Source organism: Engystomops pustulosus, chromosome 4 (assembly GCF_040894005.1).
Source record: "Engystomops pustulosus chromosome 4, aEngPut4.maternal, whole genome shotgun sequence".
In the NCBI taxonomy this organism is placed as follows: Eukaryota; Metazoa; Chordata; class Amphibia; order Anura; family Leptodactylidae; genus Engystomops; species Engystomops pustulosus.
Window position 1 is genome coordinate 125,289,203 of NC_092414.1, and position 17,489 is coordinate 125,306,691.

Below are 17,489 nucleotides of genomic sequence, written 5' to 3' on the forward strand. Positions count from 1 at the left end.
GGTTTTTATAAATTATATGGGTTAATAACATACATTATATGAATACATTCTATTTCTTTACTTTCAAACAGGATCATTTATGGCTTATGTTATGTTCAGATCTCATTGTAGCCCTCAGTTGTAAGAATACATTGTGCAGATTCCTGACAGATCCTTACAACAATGATATATCTAACTGTATGGTGATAGAGGGGGCGTGTCCTGCTCGGCCGACCCCTCCCATCCACTCCTTTATGCCTTATGCCTCCTTACTATTTAGCAGTTTTGTCATGCGTCCAGGGTGACATTTCAGACTCATTTCATCATTTTACAATAGCAAACTGTACCCCATGGATGTATCTGCCCATAGGGAGACTGCTGTGATTTCATGTGATCACATACATGGGGTACAGTTTGCACCCCATGTAAGGACCTGCAATGATGTCACTCTGGTCACATGATATGAATGTAACACAAGGCACCATGTAAAAAAAATTGACACAATATTTCCTATAAGTAAATAGAGCTTTGTATGTCTGTAGTAGAATATTAGCAGATGATCCCTAAGTACAAGGGGGCAGAGCAGTGATTTGTAGAGACACAGAGCTGTCAGTAAGAATAATGGGGCGTGGTTCCCTGCCACCCTGAGATAGAGAAGAGTCACAGCCAGCAGACATGAGTCACAAAAGCTCATTTGCATATCAGAAAAACGTCTGTAATTAAGGTACAGTGCCCCACTGGCAGGCATTGTTAGTCAGGATGGTAAAATTTTTGTGACAGGTCTTCTTTAAGTGCATGTGCATTTTAGTGGAGGTCGGACAGCAAAGGTCATAAGAACGTCCATCATTGGCAATGATGTATATCACTCCAGAGCAGAGCCACACAATCTGATGGACAGTCATCCATAAACAAGCACCAGCACACTTTACAGTGATAAATCCATTTGAGTGCTATAAACTCCCTCTTGGCCTTAATGTGTCCCATATTACCTGTTAGAAAGTCTGTCAACACTTGAATGGAAAGAAATTCTGTCAGTAATTTGTAGTGCAAAGGCTGAGCTATGCTCCTCCCCACCATGTCAAAATATGCAATTTTAATGCTGATTTTCAAAATCATTCTTGACTATATGAACATTGGCATCCTTTCTGTAGCAAAAAAGAGAGAGAGAACTGAATTGGCATTGGCTTTGTGTAGTTTTCTTGAAAATGGCACAATACATGTTGCTACAGGTTCTCTGAGCTGACTGTCTTAACAGTTTCTTATGCGTGGGGTCTGCCAAAGGACATACAGAGGTTATATCATGTTCAGTATTCAGCAGTTCAACTTATTTTAACTGTATAAGTGCTCACCCAACGATAACTTGTTTTTTTGTTTAAATATAGTTTATTGCTTGTACCATCAAACAATACACATTTAAAATTATATACAATACAAACAATATAACAATAGTACAACCATATTCAGGGACATCCATCCAATACTTCCTTCAACCTCATGAGATGTTTACAGATTATCCAAACTTCAAAATACATCCTTTTTTCTTATCCCATAGTTGAAAGGAAAACTTATAACCATATTTACATCCCGATAACCGTTTTCCATAACATGGATGTCCATCAAAACCCCAGAAACCCCTACCCTCCCCCATCCTAGAGCCCGAAGGGCAAGAGCATGGGAGAAACAAAAAAGAAAAAAATCCTTTTTGCCACTAACCCTCATTGCAAACTCCAGAGTACTTGAGCCATCTGTTAAATAAATAACGGAATCGCTCCTCCTGCCCTTTTGCCCTACCCCAACCCATTTCTGATTCCACCACCACTTTAAAGGAAATCGGGTGGTAGGTGGATCAAGGTAGATCGGGTGGTAGGTGGATCAATAGGACGTGAGGATAGCCCTCTTAAGGGCTAATCCTCACGTCCCCACACTTTTTTGTTAACTTTTATTAGACATTTATGCAAATTTACTTATGCGGCTACTGGGGCGTGGAGTAGCCGCATCTGAGGTTACATGAGGCGGCTACTCCACGCCCCGGTAGCCTCTTTTCGCCTCCTACTCACCCATCTTCGGCGCGCAGCTACGCGTCCGTCGATCCTGCGCGCCGAAGATGGGTGAGTAGGAGGGGAAAAGAGGCTACCGGGGCGTGGAGTAGCCGCCTCGTGTAACCTCAGATGCGGCTACTCCACGCCCCAGTAGCCGCATAAGTAAATTTGAATATATATCTAATAAAAGTTATCAAAAAAGTGCAGGGACGTGAGGATTAGCCCTTAAAAGGGCTATCCTCACGTCCCATTGATCCACCTACCACCCAATCTACCTTTATAGGTAGATTTGTGGTGGTAGGTTCCCTTTAACTACTTTTACCCAGATCTTAACCGTTGGCACAGTTTTGGAGATTCACACATTAATTATTCTTTTCCTCGCCAGAAACAATAATTGCGACAGTACCTTTCTTTTTTAGGTATCTTTAGTTTCTTAGTGTAACCCAATCTACCCACCCATGCATCTACCTGTAACTTAATTCCAAACACTGTACCCAAATTTTCAACAACCCCTTCCCAATACCTATGAAGCCTTGGACACCTCCAAAAAAGGTGTACCCAATCTGCACCTTCCTCCCTATACCTTGAACATTTTTCATCCTCTCTATATCCAATACTATACAGCCAACTTGGAGTTCTATGAAGCCTATGAGTGATAAAATACTGTGTTATTGTGTGCGACCCATTGATTCCCTAAAACATATTCCCACAATTCTTCCCATCTATATGTGTACCTAAATCTATTTCCCATCTCTGAATACAATTAAACTTCACTTTTTGTGCAGATTATAACAGATTATAAATACCTGACAATTTTTTTTTCTTTATTACCTCACTAAACTTCCCCCCTTGTGCATTCATGTGCCTATGTTCTGTTTTTTTAAAGAACCACCTTAATCTGATAAAAAAAAATCCTTCTCTCCTAATCCAAATTCATCCTTCAAGGCATCAAAAGTTCTCACGCTCCCTTCTTTAAATACAGGCGGCCCCCTACTTAAGAACATTCGACTTACATACGACCCCTAGTTACAAACGGACCTCTGGATATTGGTAATTTATTGTACTTTAGCCCTAGGCTACAATAAACAGCTGTAACAGTTATCACAGGTGTCTGTAATGAAGCTTTAGTGTTAATATTGATTCTTATGACAACCCAACATTTTTAAAATCCAATTGTCACAGAGACCAAAAAAGTTCTGGCTGGGATTACAATGATAAAATATACATTTCCGACTTACATACAAATTCAACTTAAGAACAAACCTACAGACCCTATCTTCTATGTAACCTGGGGACTGCCTGTATTTGTGTCATATATCTAATCCCCTTACTTATCCAACTCTTGAACCCCCTTACTTTTACCCCTTTTACTAACATGTTATCCCAAACTGGTGTGCATTCTAACCATCCCAATCATTTATTGTAGAGTTTTTAGAGGAAAAGAATAAAAATCCAGGCCGCATGAACCATGTTATCAGGTACTGGCAATATATTATTCTGACATCTCTGTGTGTTTTCATTTGTTAGCCAGATGTGCAGTTGGCAGAAGGGTTTGATGTCTTCATGCCGAAATCTCAGCTGGACTCCATATTATCTAACTATAAGAGATCAGGCAGCCTGCTCTTTAGGAAGCTTGTTTGTGCGTTTTTTGATGATAAAACCTTAGCAACATCACTCCCCAATGGAAAAAGGAAGCGCGGACTCAATGACAACAGGCAAGGACTGGATCAAAATATTGTGGGAGCAATAAAAGGTATACAGTGTTTATAAAATCATGGTTTGTAATATATATATTCTGTTATCTGTATAAACAGATAAACAAATTCATATAGAACTGGATGGAAAGCTGCACATAAGGATTTACAAAATACAGAACAAGGAAACATAAATGTTATAATGTGGAAAATGCAAGACACACTAGCCACAGAATGATAGTACGAAGTTGAATGCCTGTCCTTCTTGGCTTTTTTTGTTTCCCATTGTATGGAGGGTCTTTATTTTTAATTTCTCAATAAAAACCTGAACATCCTGTTGAAAACTATGGGGGATATTTATCATACGCTGGCGCTCGTGCGCCAGCGTATGATCGCCCCGCCGCTGCACTTGATGTATCGGGCTGCCAGCAGCGCAGCGTTTAACCTACGCCAGGCAGGGCCATGGCATAGAAAAAACCGCAGCCGGTGACTTTTCACGTATGAAAAGTCGCCGGCAGCAGCGAGTGTGCAGGCGCGGGGACAGTAACGCCCCGCGCCAGCCCACTCCCGTCCGGCCACGCCCCCCGCTTGGCCGGCTGCGCCCCCCCATTCACGCTCCTTCACGCCCCACTGGCGTGAAGGTGGCGGATTGGGGAAATTAATCGCAAAAACTAGCAATAAGCTAGCATTTGCGATTATTTCAGGGCCTCTGCGCCACTGGCGGTGCACAGAGGTCCTGATAAATATGCCCCTATGTGTCCTTTTTACCTCTGTTGAAGAGAAAGCATATTATAGGAAATCTACCATCAAAATAAAATATCAAAAACCAGGGACACTTACTCATAGATCCAGGCACTGTAACTGTGGTAATCTTATTTTTGTTATCCATGTCCTTCTCCCTTTCAAAATCAACTTTTAAAATTATGCAATGTTTCCAGAATCCTCCTGTGCTGTAGTTTCACAGGCTGTTACAATGTACAGGAACAGTTTGGGAGGAGGGAAGTGCTAAGGGAGCAGGGTGGAGGGTGAGACAGTGTAATAGCCTGTGAATTTGCCACATGGAGGGGCTCTGGTAATTCATTATCATAATATTAAAAGTTGTTTTTAGAAGAAAGGAGGCCATTGATAACAAGTATAGCAAGATTACCACAGTTGGGCAGGGCGGGCGACAGCCCCAGGCGCAACCCGGCGGAGGAATCAAGAGGTGCCAAAAGCTGCCCAGTGCTACCATTAAAGCTAAAAAGTACTCCCCTTTTGGCGCTCTACACCGCTCCTATCTTCTGTGCCCTTAATCGGCACAAACACTGACGCGGCTCTTCATAGCATCATAGTGTGTGCATTGGCCGAGAGCGCAGAGCTGGGTCGTGGAACTGCAGAAGAATGAAGAGGAGCTTCACGGAGCACTGGAAGGTGAGTTCTTTTTTTGTTTTTAATGCTGTATTGTTCTGGGGCTACCTATATACTAGGGAGGTTGGCTGCAGTGTGCTGGCTCCCTATATATTAGGGGTTTGCACTTTGCTGGGGCTATCTATATTAGGGGGAAGGCTTTATTGTGCTGGGGCTACCTATATACTGGGGGGTGTTGCAGTGTGCTGGGGCAACCTATATAAGGGGGAATGCTTTATTATGTTAAGGCTACCTATATACTGGTGGGTGGCTGCATTGTGCTGGGGCTACCTTTCTACTGGGGAGAGGCTGCATTGTGCTGGGGCTACCTATAAACTGAGGTGCTACAATGTGCTGGGGCTGCATATATACTGAGGGGCTGCATTGTGCTGGTCTACCTATATACTATGGGGGTTGGCTGCAGTGTGCTGGCTCCATATATACTGGGGGGCTGCATTGTGCTTGGGTTACCTATATGCTGGTGGGGAGATTGCATTCTGCTGGGGCTACCAATATATTAGGGGGCTACATTGTTCTGGGGCTACCTATATACTGGGTGGGCTGCATTGTGCTGCGTTACCTATATACCAGGGGGGGGGGGGTTGGCTGCAGTGTGCTGGCTCCATATATACTGGGGGGGCTGCATTGTGCTTGGGTTACCTATATGCTGGTGGGGGGATTGCATTCTGCTGGAGCTACATATATTAGGTGGCTACATTATTCTGGGGCTACCTATATACTGGGGGGGGGGATGCATTGTGCTGTGTTGCCTATATACCGGGGGAGGGGGTAGGCTGCAGTGTGTTGGCTCCATACATACTGAAGCGGTGCTGCAGTGAGATGGCTATTTACATACTGGAGGGGGGCAGCAATGTGCTTGATACCTATATTTTGGGGGCAGTGTGCAGTGCGAATTGGTCCTGGTGCTGTGTTTCTATACAGCACTGCCAAGGTTTTAGTACTGTACTTATGTATTGAACTACATACTATTGTTTTGTTCTGGTGAAGTATTTATGTAAATCGCTATTAAAATTATTCATCACAGGCACAATATTACAATTTGGAAGACACTGTAAACTGTGAGACACTGTTTATGTTAATTAATTTGGGAAGAGCAATATACAAGGTAACTTAGTGGGATAGTGCTGCATATACTATATTCCATACATAAATACATCTAAATAGGGGCTACCTGTAAAAAGCTCCAGTCCAAGTTGATGGGTGCATGGGACTCAACTGCCTGTATTGTATTTTCTATTTGCCTTATTTGCTGCATAGACCATCTCAATTTCCTTCAATAAAGTTTATTGTTGATTTAAAAACAAAAAAACTTCCAGTCCTTAGGAGCCGGCAAATGTCTGGACACGTAGCAATAAAAATATATATGTCTTATTCATGGATCTATTTGCTTCCACCCAGAAGATAATAGTATAATTTTGTCATGTCTAAACAGCAGAAAGAAATATCCACTTACTGTAAGCTTCACAGACTTCATTATTAAGAGAGACTAAATTGTACAGTTTAGCTGTATGTATCAAGGCAAAGTGTATGGAAATGATCCTGCTTCTTAATTACATGTTAGATTCACAAGACTTTGATAAGCATTTCTGTTATTCCATGCAGTGATAATGACAAAGCGATAGAAGAAGGAAATGTGGATTGCATTCCCCTGCATAGCCGGTATCCATGTGCTGTTCCCAGCTTTGTCTGTACCCTTTTATATTAGCAGGTTCATATGAGGATTCACAAGCACATCTCCCCTGCACAATGACTGAGCTCTTCATTACCATTTTGTGTATCCAGCAGTTTTAGAAGCCATACCAAGATGTTATTGATGCCGTTTTTATACACACATAGACTTATTCCAAGAAATGCTACATCTCTGTCGTCTTTTAGAAAGCATAATTGCCTATCAATCTTCTTCATTATAAAACTGTTTATTTCTGTATTTCAGTCTTTACAGAAAAATATTGCACTGCTAACAATGTTGAAAAGGTTCCTGGTCCACGACATTGGGTACAGATCCTGCAAGATCAGATCAAGCTGGCTAGGAGAAGGTTAAAAAGAGGCTGTGATCTAGGTGAGAAAATGGTTCTACATGAACCTATATCTGAAGATTATCTCCTCCCTATGTGATTTACAATTGAATACAATCTATGTTTCCCTATTAGAAACCATTACAGAATGGACCAATACTTATTATTAGATTTAATAACTGCAAATCAGAAGTCTTGCTAAAATTTTCCACATAAGTAAAAATACTCCACTTAGTAGTTTTGAGGAATATTTTTAGCTAAGGAGGAGTATATAACTATTCATGCAGGGAGAACTTTACATTGCACACATACAACTTCATTGTACAGGGGTTGTACCAGGCCACTGTATATGTAAATGAAAAATATAGCCGTGCAATTTCTGACACTTTCATAATACTGAATGGAGAGTCAGCACTCATACTGAATCAGACACTCCACCCATTAGAGAGATAGGGACCCTGAGGGTGTCTTATTTTAATACTCCAACAGAGTATAACTTTAACTTCTGAATAATATAGCAACAGGTGAGACTGGGGGCACCAGGTGTAAACTTTAAACCCCAGGGGTCCGGAGGCTTTAAAGGGAACCTGTTATCAGCCATTACACACAGTTTGCACTCATCCAAAGTGCAAAATTTTGTGTACTTGTGTTAATGCACCCTGAATGGCTATTTCATTACAGACACCCGTATAGTAATGTAATGACTTCAGACCAGTAGCACTTCATGGTGGCATACAATGGTGTAATCCACACATATCAGGGGATCCAGGGTCTGTCAAGAAAACAATCAACTAAACTTCTGTCATTGATAGGAAGGGTTCATTTATAAATGCTGCTTCCTCCAGTCTTTATCCGTCCAGTCAGCATGCAGCAACAAAAATATGGATTCTTATGACCGAAGATGTTTTATGTTGATTTGTAGTCCAATTTCGGCCCTAATTCGCCCACTGGAGTCTTTCTTTTCTGTCACCTTTAGACACCTCGCTACCATTACCTTTAGATACTCTAGGAACTACAGATTGTTTATAGATATAATTGTTGGAGCACCCACTTTGCTTCACAGCACTGTCTGTTCATCAGAACAATTCTTTGCATCCTCCTATACATCCACCCCTTCTTGTCTTAAAAGTTGTAACATCCTGAGGATGCTCTTCCAATCCCATTGTTGCCTAAGTAAACCTCACAAGGTTGCCAGATTTTGAAAAACAGGTGGCCCCTACTTAAGGACACCAGACTTACAAATGATCCCTAGTTACAGACAGACCTCTCTGCTCAATGTGACCTCTAATGTAGCTTTCAATATTCTTTAATTTAGTCCCAGGCTGCAGTGATGAGCTGTAAGGTGTCTGTAATTAAGTTTTATAGATAATCCCTGTTCCCATTACAGCAAAAATATTTGAAAATCCAGTTGTCCCTTGGACAAAACAAATTTGTTTGGAGTTCCAATGATAACCTGACTTAAATACATATTCAACATAAGAACAAACCTAAAGAACCCATGTTGTAACCGGGGACTGCCTGTAGTGGATAGTCTAGTACACATGACATTGCCAAAGTTGCTTGGACTACTTGACTTCTCTTCCCCACTAATTAATGGGAAACTTGGAAGTTTGGACAGCAAGGAATATCCTACACTTTACTATCATTAAAGCAGCTATTCAGTCAAAAATTGTGGTAAGATATGTTCATAGAGAAAACATCTGAGAGCGTGTCTGCAAACAGGAGCTTCAGAGCCAAAAGCCTTCATTTACTACACAACGTTGTTACATGTCATTCACATGTCATTTCTCTTTAGGGAATTCTCTTCAGACAACGGATGATGAAATGTGGCTTCATTCTAAGGCAGGGTTTTGAGTGGTTAATGTCTAGAAGGTCCTACCAACAGAACCTTGTGCTGACACCTTTAGGACACCTTCATGAGCAAATCGTCTATGTTTTTGATATCGGGCAGGGTGTCTGCACAGTGCCACCGCTGCAGCTTGGTAACAGGTACAATGATTTGGGTGAAAACATCTCTGAAGATGGTTGCTGCTTTTGCTGTACACTGGCATCATACTGTTAAAGTTATGTCTAAATGTGATACAGAGGACAGGGAGTCTGCTGTCTATGCTTTACATTAGGAATCTTCACCAGGCTGGTAAGACGTTTCAAAGATACCCTTTTTTTTACTCAAAATGTAGCATTCAGTTATTCTAGGCAAAGGCTCAATAGCTGTGTAATCTGCAGAGTAGGAGTATATTTTTATTATGAGACATAAAATGTTTTCATACATGAGCCAAATATTGAATTCCTCTAGTCCTTTGAGATATTTATATGACATTTAGCCCAACACACATATGATGTAGATCATATAACATTGAATGATTTAATGTCCCATCAATTACATTTCTTATACTGTAAGTTTACAACTTCCTTCTTGAAGGATATGGTCTGTGCTACATTATTGAGAATATTGATGGAACAAATGAATTTTCTGGTTCTATTCTTCTTTGTAGGGATTTCTAACATAAGTACATGTAGATCGCATTTCATTTTACACTTTATTTTTCTGAAGCTATTAGTATGTTGCTTTTAACATCATTTTACAGTTTTTATAAGGATACATTATTTTATAAATGTATTTCATTAACCTTACACTAGTTCTTTGTTACTGCCTATTTTTGTCTTCCAAAGCTGCCTTCACAATTTTGCTAATTTTTATTGGGAATCCTATATAAGACCCTATACCAGTGATGGCTAACCTATGGCACTGGTGCCCGAGGTGGCACTCGGAGCCCTTTCTGTGGGCACTCAGGCCATCACCAGAGATTACTCCAGGTATCTTCCTGCAGTCCCAGACAGCCCAGGACTTGCTGTGTACAGAGCTATTTTAAAGTGACAGCTCTACCTGGGACTATTTTCTGCTTTATTGGTGTCCTCAGGGGCTGGTATCAATGAAAACTGTGACAAAGAAGGGAGTATAAATCACAAATTAAATTTCTGGGCTGGCACTTTGCGATAAATAAGCGGGTCTTTGTTGTAGTTTGGGCACTCGGCCTCTAAAAGGTTCGCCATCACTGCCCTATACTGTAGTGTGAAAAGTGAAGCCAACAATACACAGTACAGCTTAATATGTATACGATTGGGTTTTACTAACTACCATGTGTAAAAGATGCCCAGAATGGACCTTCACCACTCATGACATGTTTATGGTAGTAAATATGTTATCCCAAGTAATGATCTTTTCTTAAAACTTAGTGGTGGGTGTGCTATGTTTGCATTATATATCCACTGGGTGAAAGCTGGGTTTGTTCCTGAAAAATCTTGCACTGTCCAATTACTGCTGGCTGTGTCAGACTATGCAGAGAGAAGCTCCTTTTATACTTGGTTACATATTGTTCATGCATTTCTTAGAGGAACTACAGAGAAAACAGCTGACATTTAAACAAATGTTTATCAGACATAATCTTTGAATGTTTGACAATAGTTTTACAACATGAAAATACTATACAATGGCTGATGTAAAGACAACACTACAATAATAGAAATAGCTACCGTAATTACAGACTTTGAGCTAGGAAGGAGTGCTAGGAAATTCATGCTCTGTAGTCTGCAGAATTGTGAATGTAGCTTTGGAATATGATATAGGTTGTACATAAAGATGAACACAAAATCAATAATAAAATGTATTTCTATTTTTAAGACTCCAAAAGTTGAATTTGAGGAACTGCTCTTTATGTAGTGAACTTTCATTGGCTGATTCTCTCCTGGTTTGAATATAGAAAAACATTTGGTCTGAAATGCATGAATAGATTTCATTTTACTTTTGTGAAAGCCCAATTTTAGCAATAGAAACCATTACAACTAAATGCACGTTTTCAGTAGCTAACAAATAGGCAGCTCTCCAGATGTCTGATTCATATGTTCGTGTATCTGATTCTTGACTATAAATTAGTGGATTCTGTTGTCATCGCTGCACCCTTAGCTAGTGTAGATCTGATTTTTAGGTGCACCTAACACATTAATAAAATAAATGCACTTCCATATGACTGATGGAGAGCACATAAAAATGTTCACAGTGAACTCTCTGAACCAGATGTTCTATGGGTGTGCTTGGTTTCATTTATGTGGAAGCCTCACCCATAGTAACTTCCTCTTGGGTGCACATATGGCAAGTCACTGTCAATGTAAATTCCGTAATCCAAAATCAAAACATTAGATGAGCAATTTGTAGACCTGGCAGACAGTTACCAGGTTCCACTTCAGTATAGCAAAAAGTACTTTTTGTGATGTGATTATACTGGTGTAAGCTTGTGTGGGGACTTCATAGACAGAGCTCTATAGACATCCCAGTGTGAACTGTCTCTTATCTGTACAGTAGGGGCATCACTCGGGACCAGATTACAAATGAATATTACTGTGGTCCGTGCTAAATCAGGTGAAAGCAGTGTTGGAATCCAGGAAAACCCCAATCCTTTAAATAACAGAGTAACTGTGAAGGAACATTTGTATCATGATGTACTTGCACCTTATTTTTTCCCGCACTTCTGAATATCCCTACTTATACAGCTGCCTGTTGTGTTTGCCATCTCACGGAGAGATTGTGAGGGAAATGGACACCCTTTGAGTCTAGTTTTTAATGAATTGCATGCATTATGGTCTAAACTGAATTTTTGTAAATATTTTATTTTAAAATGTCCAACTATTTGGCTTCTGCGGTTTGCTTGGATGACAATACATAGGAAGCTGCAAAGTGCGGCTCTTTATTAGATGTGTCTGATGAGCTTTCTGTAGATGTGGCTTGTAACTCTCCTCCGTACTCTTCTGGCCTATAATAAAGCTTTCATCCCATTGGAGTAAAGTTTATTTTATTCACTTGTAAGAATATCCATTTAGATTTGTGTCAAGATCAGAGAGAGGGTCTAGAGTAGTGATGGCGAACCTTTTAGAGACAGTTCCCAAACTACAATCAAAACCCACTTATATGTTGCAATGTGCCGACAATTTAAGAAGTAACTTATTGATCTCTGCTGTATCACAGGTTTCAGTGGTATTGGCATCCCGAGGTTCGCCACCAAGATTAAGCCATCGGAGAGCTTGTGTCATGCAAAGAATGGCGTGTAGCTTGCCATGTCTTGTAATGCATGCAAGCTGTAAAAGACAAATGTTTTAATCCAATAATACATGCAATTCAATAACAAAATAGTCATATCCTTCAAGTAACAAGTTTTAGCAGGTGGTGCTGAACTAATGTGTGCTGTGACTGTATATATGCAGAGTGTATCCCGAGATATATAATAGAATAGTAGTACTGCTACAATGTGAAGCAGGTTGTCATCCTTTAACTGTAGATTTATTGAAATGATATATTTTTTATACACATGTCTATAAATAAATAGGTACATGTATGTTTTTTTGTTTGGGCACTGATATTTATTTCATTACTTTTACCCAGATACGCACTGGGTACTGTTATATCCAGTGTTTTGTCTACATTCTGTTACTGGTACAAGGTATAACTCACAGCTGCCCCAGTTTTCAATAATTGTCTGATGTATTTTATGTTCTAACATAAAAAATAAGGTACATAAATCACAATTGCAGTTATTTCAAGGTAAAATTTATGTGAACTTTGCCAATTCTTTCTATGTAAAAACAGTGACCACATAGATTGTAACTTTGAGCATCCTAGCTTAATGCCCCCACCTCAGTAGCCACTGCTGGCTAAAAGCTTGGGTAGATTCTGTTGTTTTGCATTGCATTGCAATGAGCATAGTATTTACTCCAGGGCTGTACAAAAGTCTTATGTAGAGAAAGCTGTATCTTCTAAAGCAATAGTGTAGTGAAATTCAGTCATCATCAATGATGTTAAGGGTCTGTCTGTCAGAATAATGGTGGTTACTGTCCCCAAATTGGAACTAATCCAAAATACAGGCGGTCCCCTACTTAAGAACACCCGACTTACAGATGACCCTAGTTACAAACGGACCTCTGGATATTGGTAATTTACTGTACTTTATCCTTAGGCTGCAATAAACAGCTGTAACAGTTATTAAAGGTGTCTGTAATAAATCTTTATTGTTAATCCTGGTTCTTATGACAACCCAACATTTTTAAAATCCAATTGTCACAGAGACCAAAAAAATTCTGGCTGGGGCTACAATTATAAAATATACAGTTCCGACTTACATACAAATTCAACTTAAAAACAAACCTACAGACCCTATCTTGTACTTAACCCGGGGACCGCCTGTAATATATACCATAAGTATGATATCAATAGGTTATCTCAAAAGCATGGTATAAAAAGTCCCTAAAACGTAACTTTTACTACTATCTGATAAAACTACATAGATGTTGACCGAACAAGACACATACATTTGCTAAAATGTCCGACGGCCACGCCCCCCCCCCCCAATTCGTGTCGCATGAAAGTTGGCGCTATTGTGCCAAAATCCGATAGTGTGCGCCAAAAACCCCTGTTAAATGCGGCACAAATCAGAAATAGTCTGGAAACCTGATGGAAATGTGGTCCGCGGACCCTTAGTAAATGTGCCCCAGTATTTGTACAACCTGAACCCATAGTTCAGATAAGAGCTAAAGCGCCTCTAAGTGTCTAAACCGCAACCTTTTATTAATGTGCACTGGCGGTTCATGTCACATTATTAGCAAATTGTATACGTATTTGTCTTGTTTTGTCAACATCTATGTAGTTTTAAGAGATTGTAGTAAAAGTTACGTTTTGAGAGACTTGGGTACCAAGCTTTTGAGATAATGTTATACGTCTGGGTACTTGCACTACTTTGCTGTCAATAGAGGTAGTGAATATTGCATTTGTATTCTGTTTTTTATTGTATGCTTTTAATTATTTTTTAGTTTGACATTGGTTTGACAAGTTTTTCTGTACATAAAATACAAGGGGTGGATACAATGTAATTTGTACTTTGCACCAATTACCTGTAAGAAAATGTGGAGTAAATTTTATTGGCTTTTACAAGTAGGGGTGTGACCTTGTTGTAAGCCCAAAGTTTTTTTGTGTGCCCAAAAAATGCACCAAATTGCTTCATTTTCTGTTATACAACCAATCAAAGTAATGGGAGTACAAAGTTGAACTACAGTTAAACTATACCAATTATACTATCCAGCATCATACAATCTGTTGCAGTATAAGGCTAAGTTCACATGGTGTTTTTGTGATGTCACAAGCAGCTTATACACTAAAGATCAAATTAGAGAACAATGCATGATCACTTATTTTTTTTTTCAGAAATAATGTCCTCTCTAATTAGCAACATCTGATGGATTTTTATGAGTGGCACACCATGCCACTAGAACAGTGTTTTACAAAATACCACAGTTTATCAACATGAAAACTTTATAAAAATCTGATGATCAAAACTAGAGAACAGCAATGCCTGTAGCTCAGAGAAAGATTATAACTAAATTTTTTGATGGTTACAACAGTCACCAATCAGTAGGAAGTGTACAGTGCTGGGATTTGGTACAGTGGGATTTTGGTCCACTCTTCTTCCAGTCTCTTCCACAGTTCTGTTGTGGGTTTCTTGGGCATAACTTTTCCAGATGTTTTCTATTGGGTTTGGGGACTTTGGGCTGGCTATTTCATTGTTTCAATGTTTTCTGTTTCAAGGAACTGCTTTACCCATTTTTCTGTGAATCAGGGGGCATTGTCCCCCATGAAAATTTCGGGCTGATTGAGTGAAGAACGCATGAAACGAGCCGTTGTGTTATTTAAGAAAGTTTTGATACACAATTGCATTCACTCTGCCATAAAGCTGTATAAGAGGTCCAACTCCTTCTGCAGAAAACATTCCCCAAACCATAACACCTCCTCCACACTTTATGATGAGACAGATCCTTACCCTGTTAACTGGTGAGCGATTCCAGCTGCAGTGTTGAAACGATTATCTATAGAGATTCTCTGCATTATCCTGTCCTCTTTTGTATTTGTCTATCGAGAGTAACAAACCTTCTTTGGAGACTTTAATGAGACTGTGATGTTTTAAATATGCAATATTCTAGAAATCACAGACTTTGAACAACCAACTTCTTTTGCTTTGACCGATAGAGTCACCCCTTTGGCCTTCGTCTGGACAACCTGCTGCCAGAGGGTTTCGGTCACTTTGGACCGGCACACCATTTTTGCTAAATCAGCGAAAACTGGAAAGTTAGGCTGCCAGTTAAATAGGGTTTTGTCAGCTAATTAAGGAAATTAGCACCAGGTGCCAGGTTACCACCAATAACTTGCAGGTATCTGAAAGTGTTCTCTAATTTTGATCAGTTTTCTTTTATAAGTATCTCATTTAAATTTTTATTCTGTGGTTGGGAATGTATAATATTTTACTCATGTTAGGACATATTCACATAGGACTAAACAATGACATTGACATTTAGGTAATTGTGTGTTCTATAATTTTGATCTCCAGTGTATAGCATAAAAGCCATATGGTGGAAGGCAGAGTCTTCTCAGTATACGTTGTATACTGTGTAAAACACAGGATGGAATGACGTAGCGAGCTGTGTATTTCTATCCTGCTCCCTCCTCTTTCAAAGGGAGGGGGTGGAACTAGACATTGTATTCCACTGTATGTGCATACAATGGAACCCTCCGTTACAAGAGCACATTGGGAATCTTCCTAATGTATCCTTACAATGGAGGAGAAAACCTGATCTTAACCTAGCCTCAGAGGGTTTAATCTAACTTTCTCTCACTTTGTCTCTCCCCCACTGTATACTTGTGTCATACACCCACATAAAAATCTCAAAACAGTTAATAAAAATACAATTAAAAGCACTTAGACACCAGGGCATCTTAAAGTTTCTTTACCTGCTTTGGAAACAATGGATGCAAAGGTGTGGCCAAAGTAAATGTTCACCATAGAATACCACTTTATAATTGAACTGGGTACAAAATTGTATGACATTTAATTTTCTCAACAAATCTTTATGATTTGTTGTGAAAATTAATTGCCCTGTTACATTAATAATGAAAGATACAAATATAGTACCAATGCATGTATTGTGAAGAATTTACTATAAAGATATATATAACAAAACAATCATAAAATCCTACACCTAAAAATGATATAATGTATGTACAACTGTCTTGGACATTTATGTGCGATCCACATTATGGTGCCATAAATGTCCAATAGATGTCGGCCACATTTACCAGAAGAGCACTTGTCCTGGCCCTGTCTTCTGGTCATATTAGATGATGAATGTAGGGTTCTCACTGTTCACTGCTATGTTCAGTTTTTTAGCCATTTGTCACCTGTGCTTCTGTTGTACATGAAATATTCAAATTTGCACTTTTTTGTACCATTTGTTCATGTACAGTCTAGATGTTTATGTCTGTGTATGGCCCCTTCTCCACTGGCGTTTTTCACGCGCGAGTTCTGCGCGTGCATTTGACGCTCAGAACTCGCATTGCACTCTGTCCCATTGTATTCAATGGGTCTTTCTCCATTTGCGTGGTTTTCAACGCGCGTGCTTGCGTTCGTTTGCACGCGCGTCAAAATCGCAGCATGCTCTATTTTTGCGAGTCACGCGCAATTTTCACGCCCCATTCAAGTCTATGGAGATGCATCAAGAACGCATTGCACTCGCAATCATTGCAAGTGCAATGCGAGTGCAATGCGTTTTAAACGTAAGGGTTGCTAGGTGACCAGTATAACAGTATTTCCCCTGCTCGCGAACGATCATTTAATTTAAAAAACACAATGAAGAACAGTGAAGAATAGAATAAAACCAGTGAACACAGTGAAAACAGTGACCACAGGATCATTTAAGATAAAAACACAGTGCAGAACACAGTGCAGAATAGATTACAGATGTTCGGCACATCTGCTTACTTGTCGGGAGATACGCGCGGAGCGGTGCGAACAAAATAGCATGTGAAGAACAATATATATGTGTGTAAAGAACACATTGCAGATGTTTCCATACATCTGCAATGTCTTCTTCACACATATATATTGTTCTTCACATGCTATTTTGTTCGCAGCGCTCCGCGCGTATCTCCCGACAAGTAAGCAGATGTGCCGAACATCTGTAATCTATTCTGCACTGTGTTCTGCACTGTGTTTTTATCTTAAATGATCCTGTGGTCACTGTTTTCACTGTGTTCACTGGTTTTATTCTATTCTTCACTGTTCTTCACATCTGCTAACTTGTCGGGAGATAATATACGCGCGCGGAACAGTGAAGAATAGATCGCAGATGTTTGCAACTGATCAGAAGACATTATTTTTCAATTAAATAAAACATTTTATTCCCGAACCTTGGTCCCTTTGAAAAAGTCCCATGGACTTAAAAAAACGCGCGTGAAAAACGCACCGAAAACGCAAAAAAACGCG

The 17,489-nt window shown here is 39.7% G+C and overlaps 1 protein-coding gene across 2 annotated transcripts in view; it reads left to right on the top strand.

The window, feature by feature from the left end:
- Nucleotides 1-16,880, top strand: part of BEND7 (BEN domain containing 7) — a 61,293-nt gene extending 44,413 nt beyond the window's left edge. For both annotated transcript variants that reach the window (XM_072147324.1, XM_072147325.1), the window contains 3 exons: nt 3,546-3,771; nt 7,053-7,178; nt 8,930-16,880. In XM_072147324.1, coding sequence (XP_072003425.1) covers nt 3,546-3,771; nt 7,053-7,178; nt 8,930-8,988 — 411 coding nt within the window. In that variant the 3' untranslated portion in view covers nt 8,989-16,880. The remainder of the gene's footprint in view (nt 1-3,545; nt 3,772-7,052; nt 7,179-8,929) is intronic.
- Nucleotides 16,881-17,489: the final 609 nt, after the last annotated feature.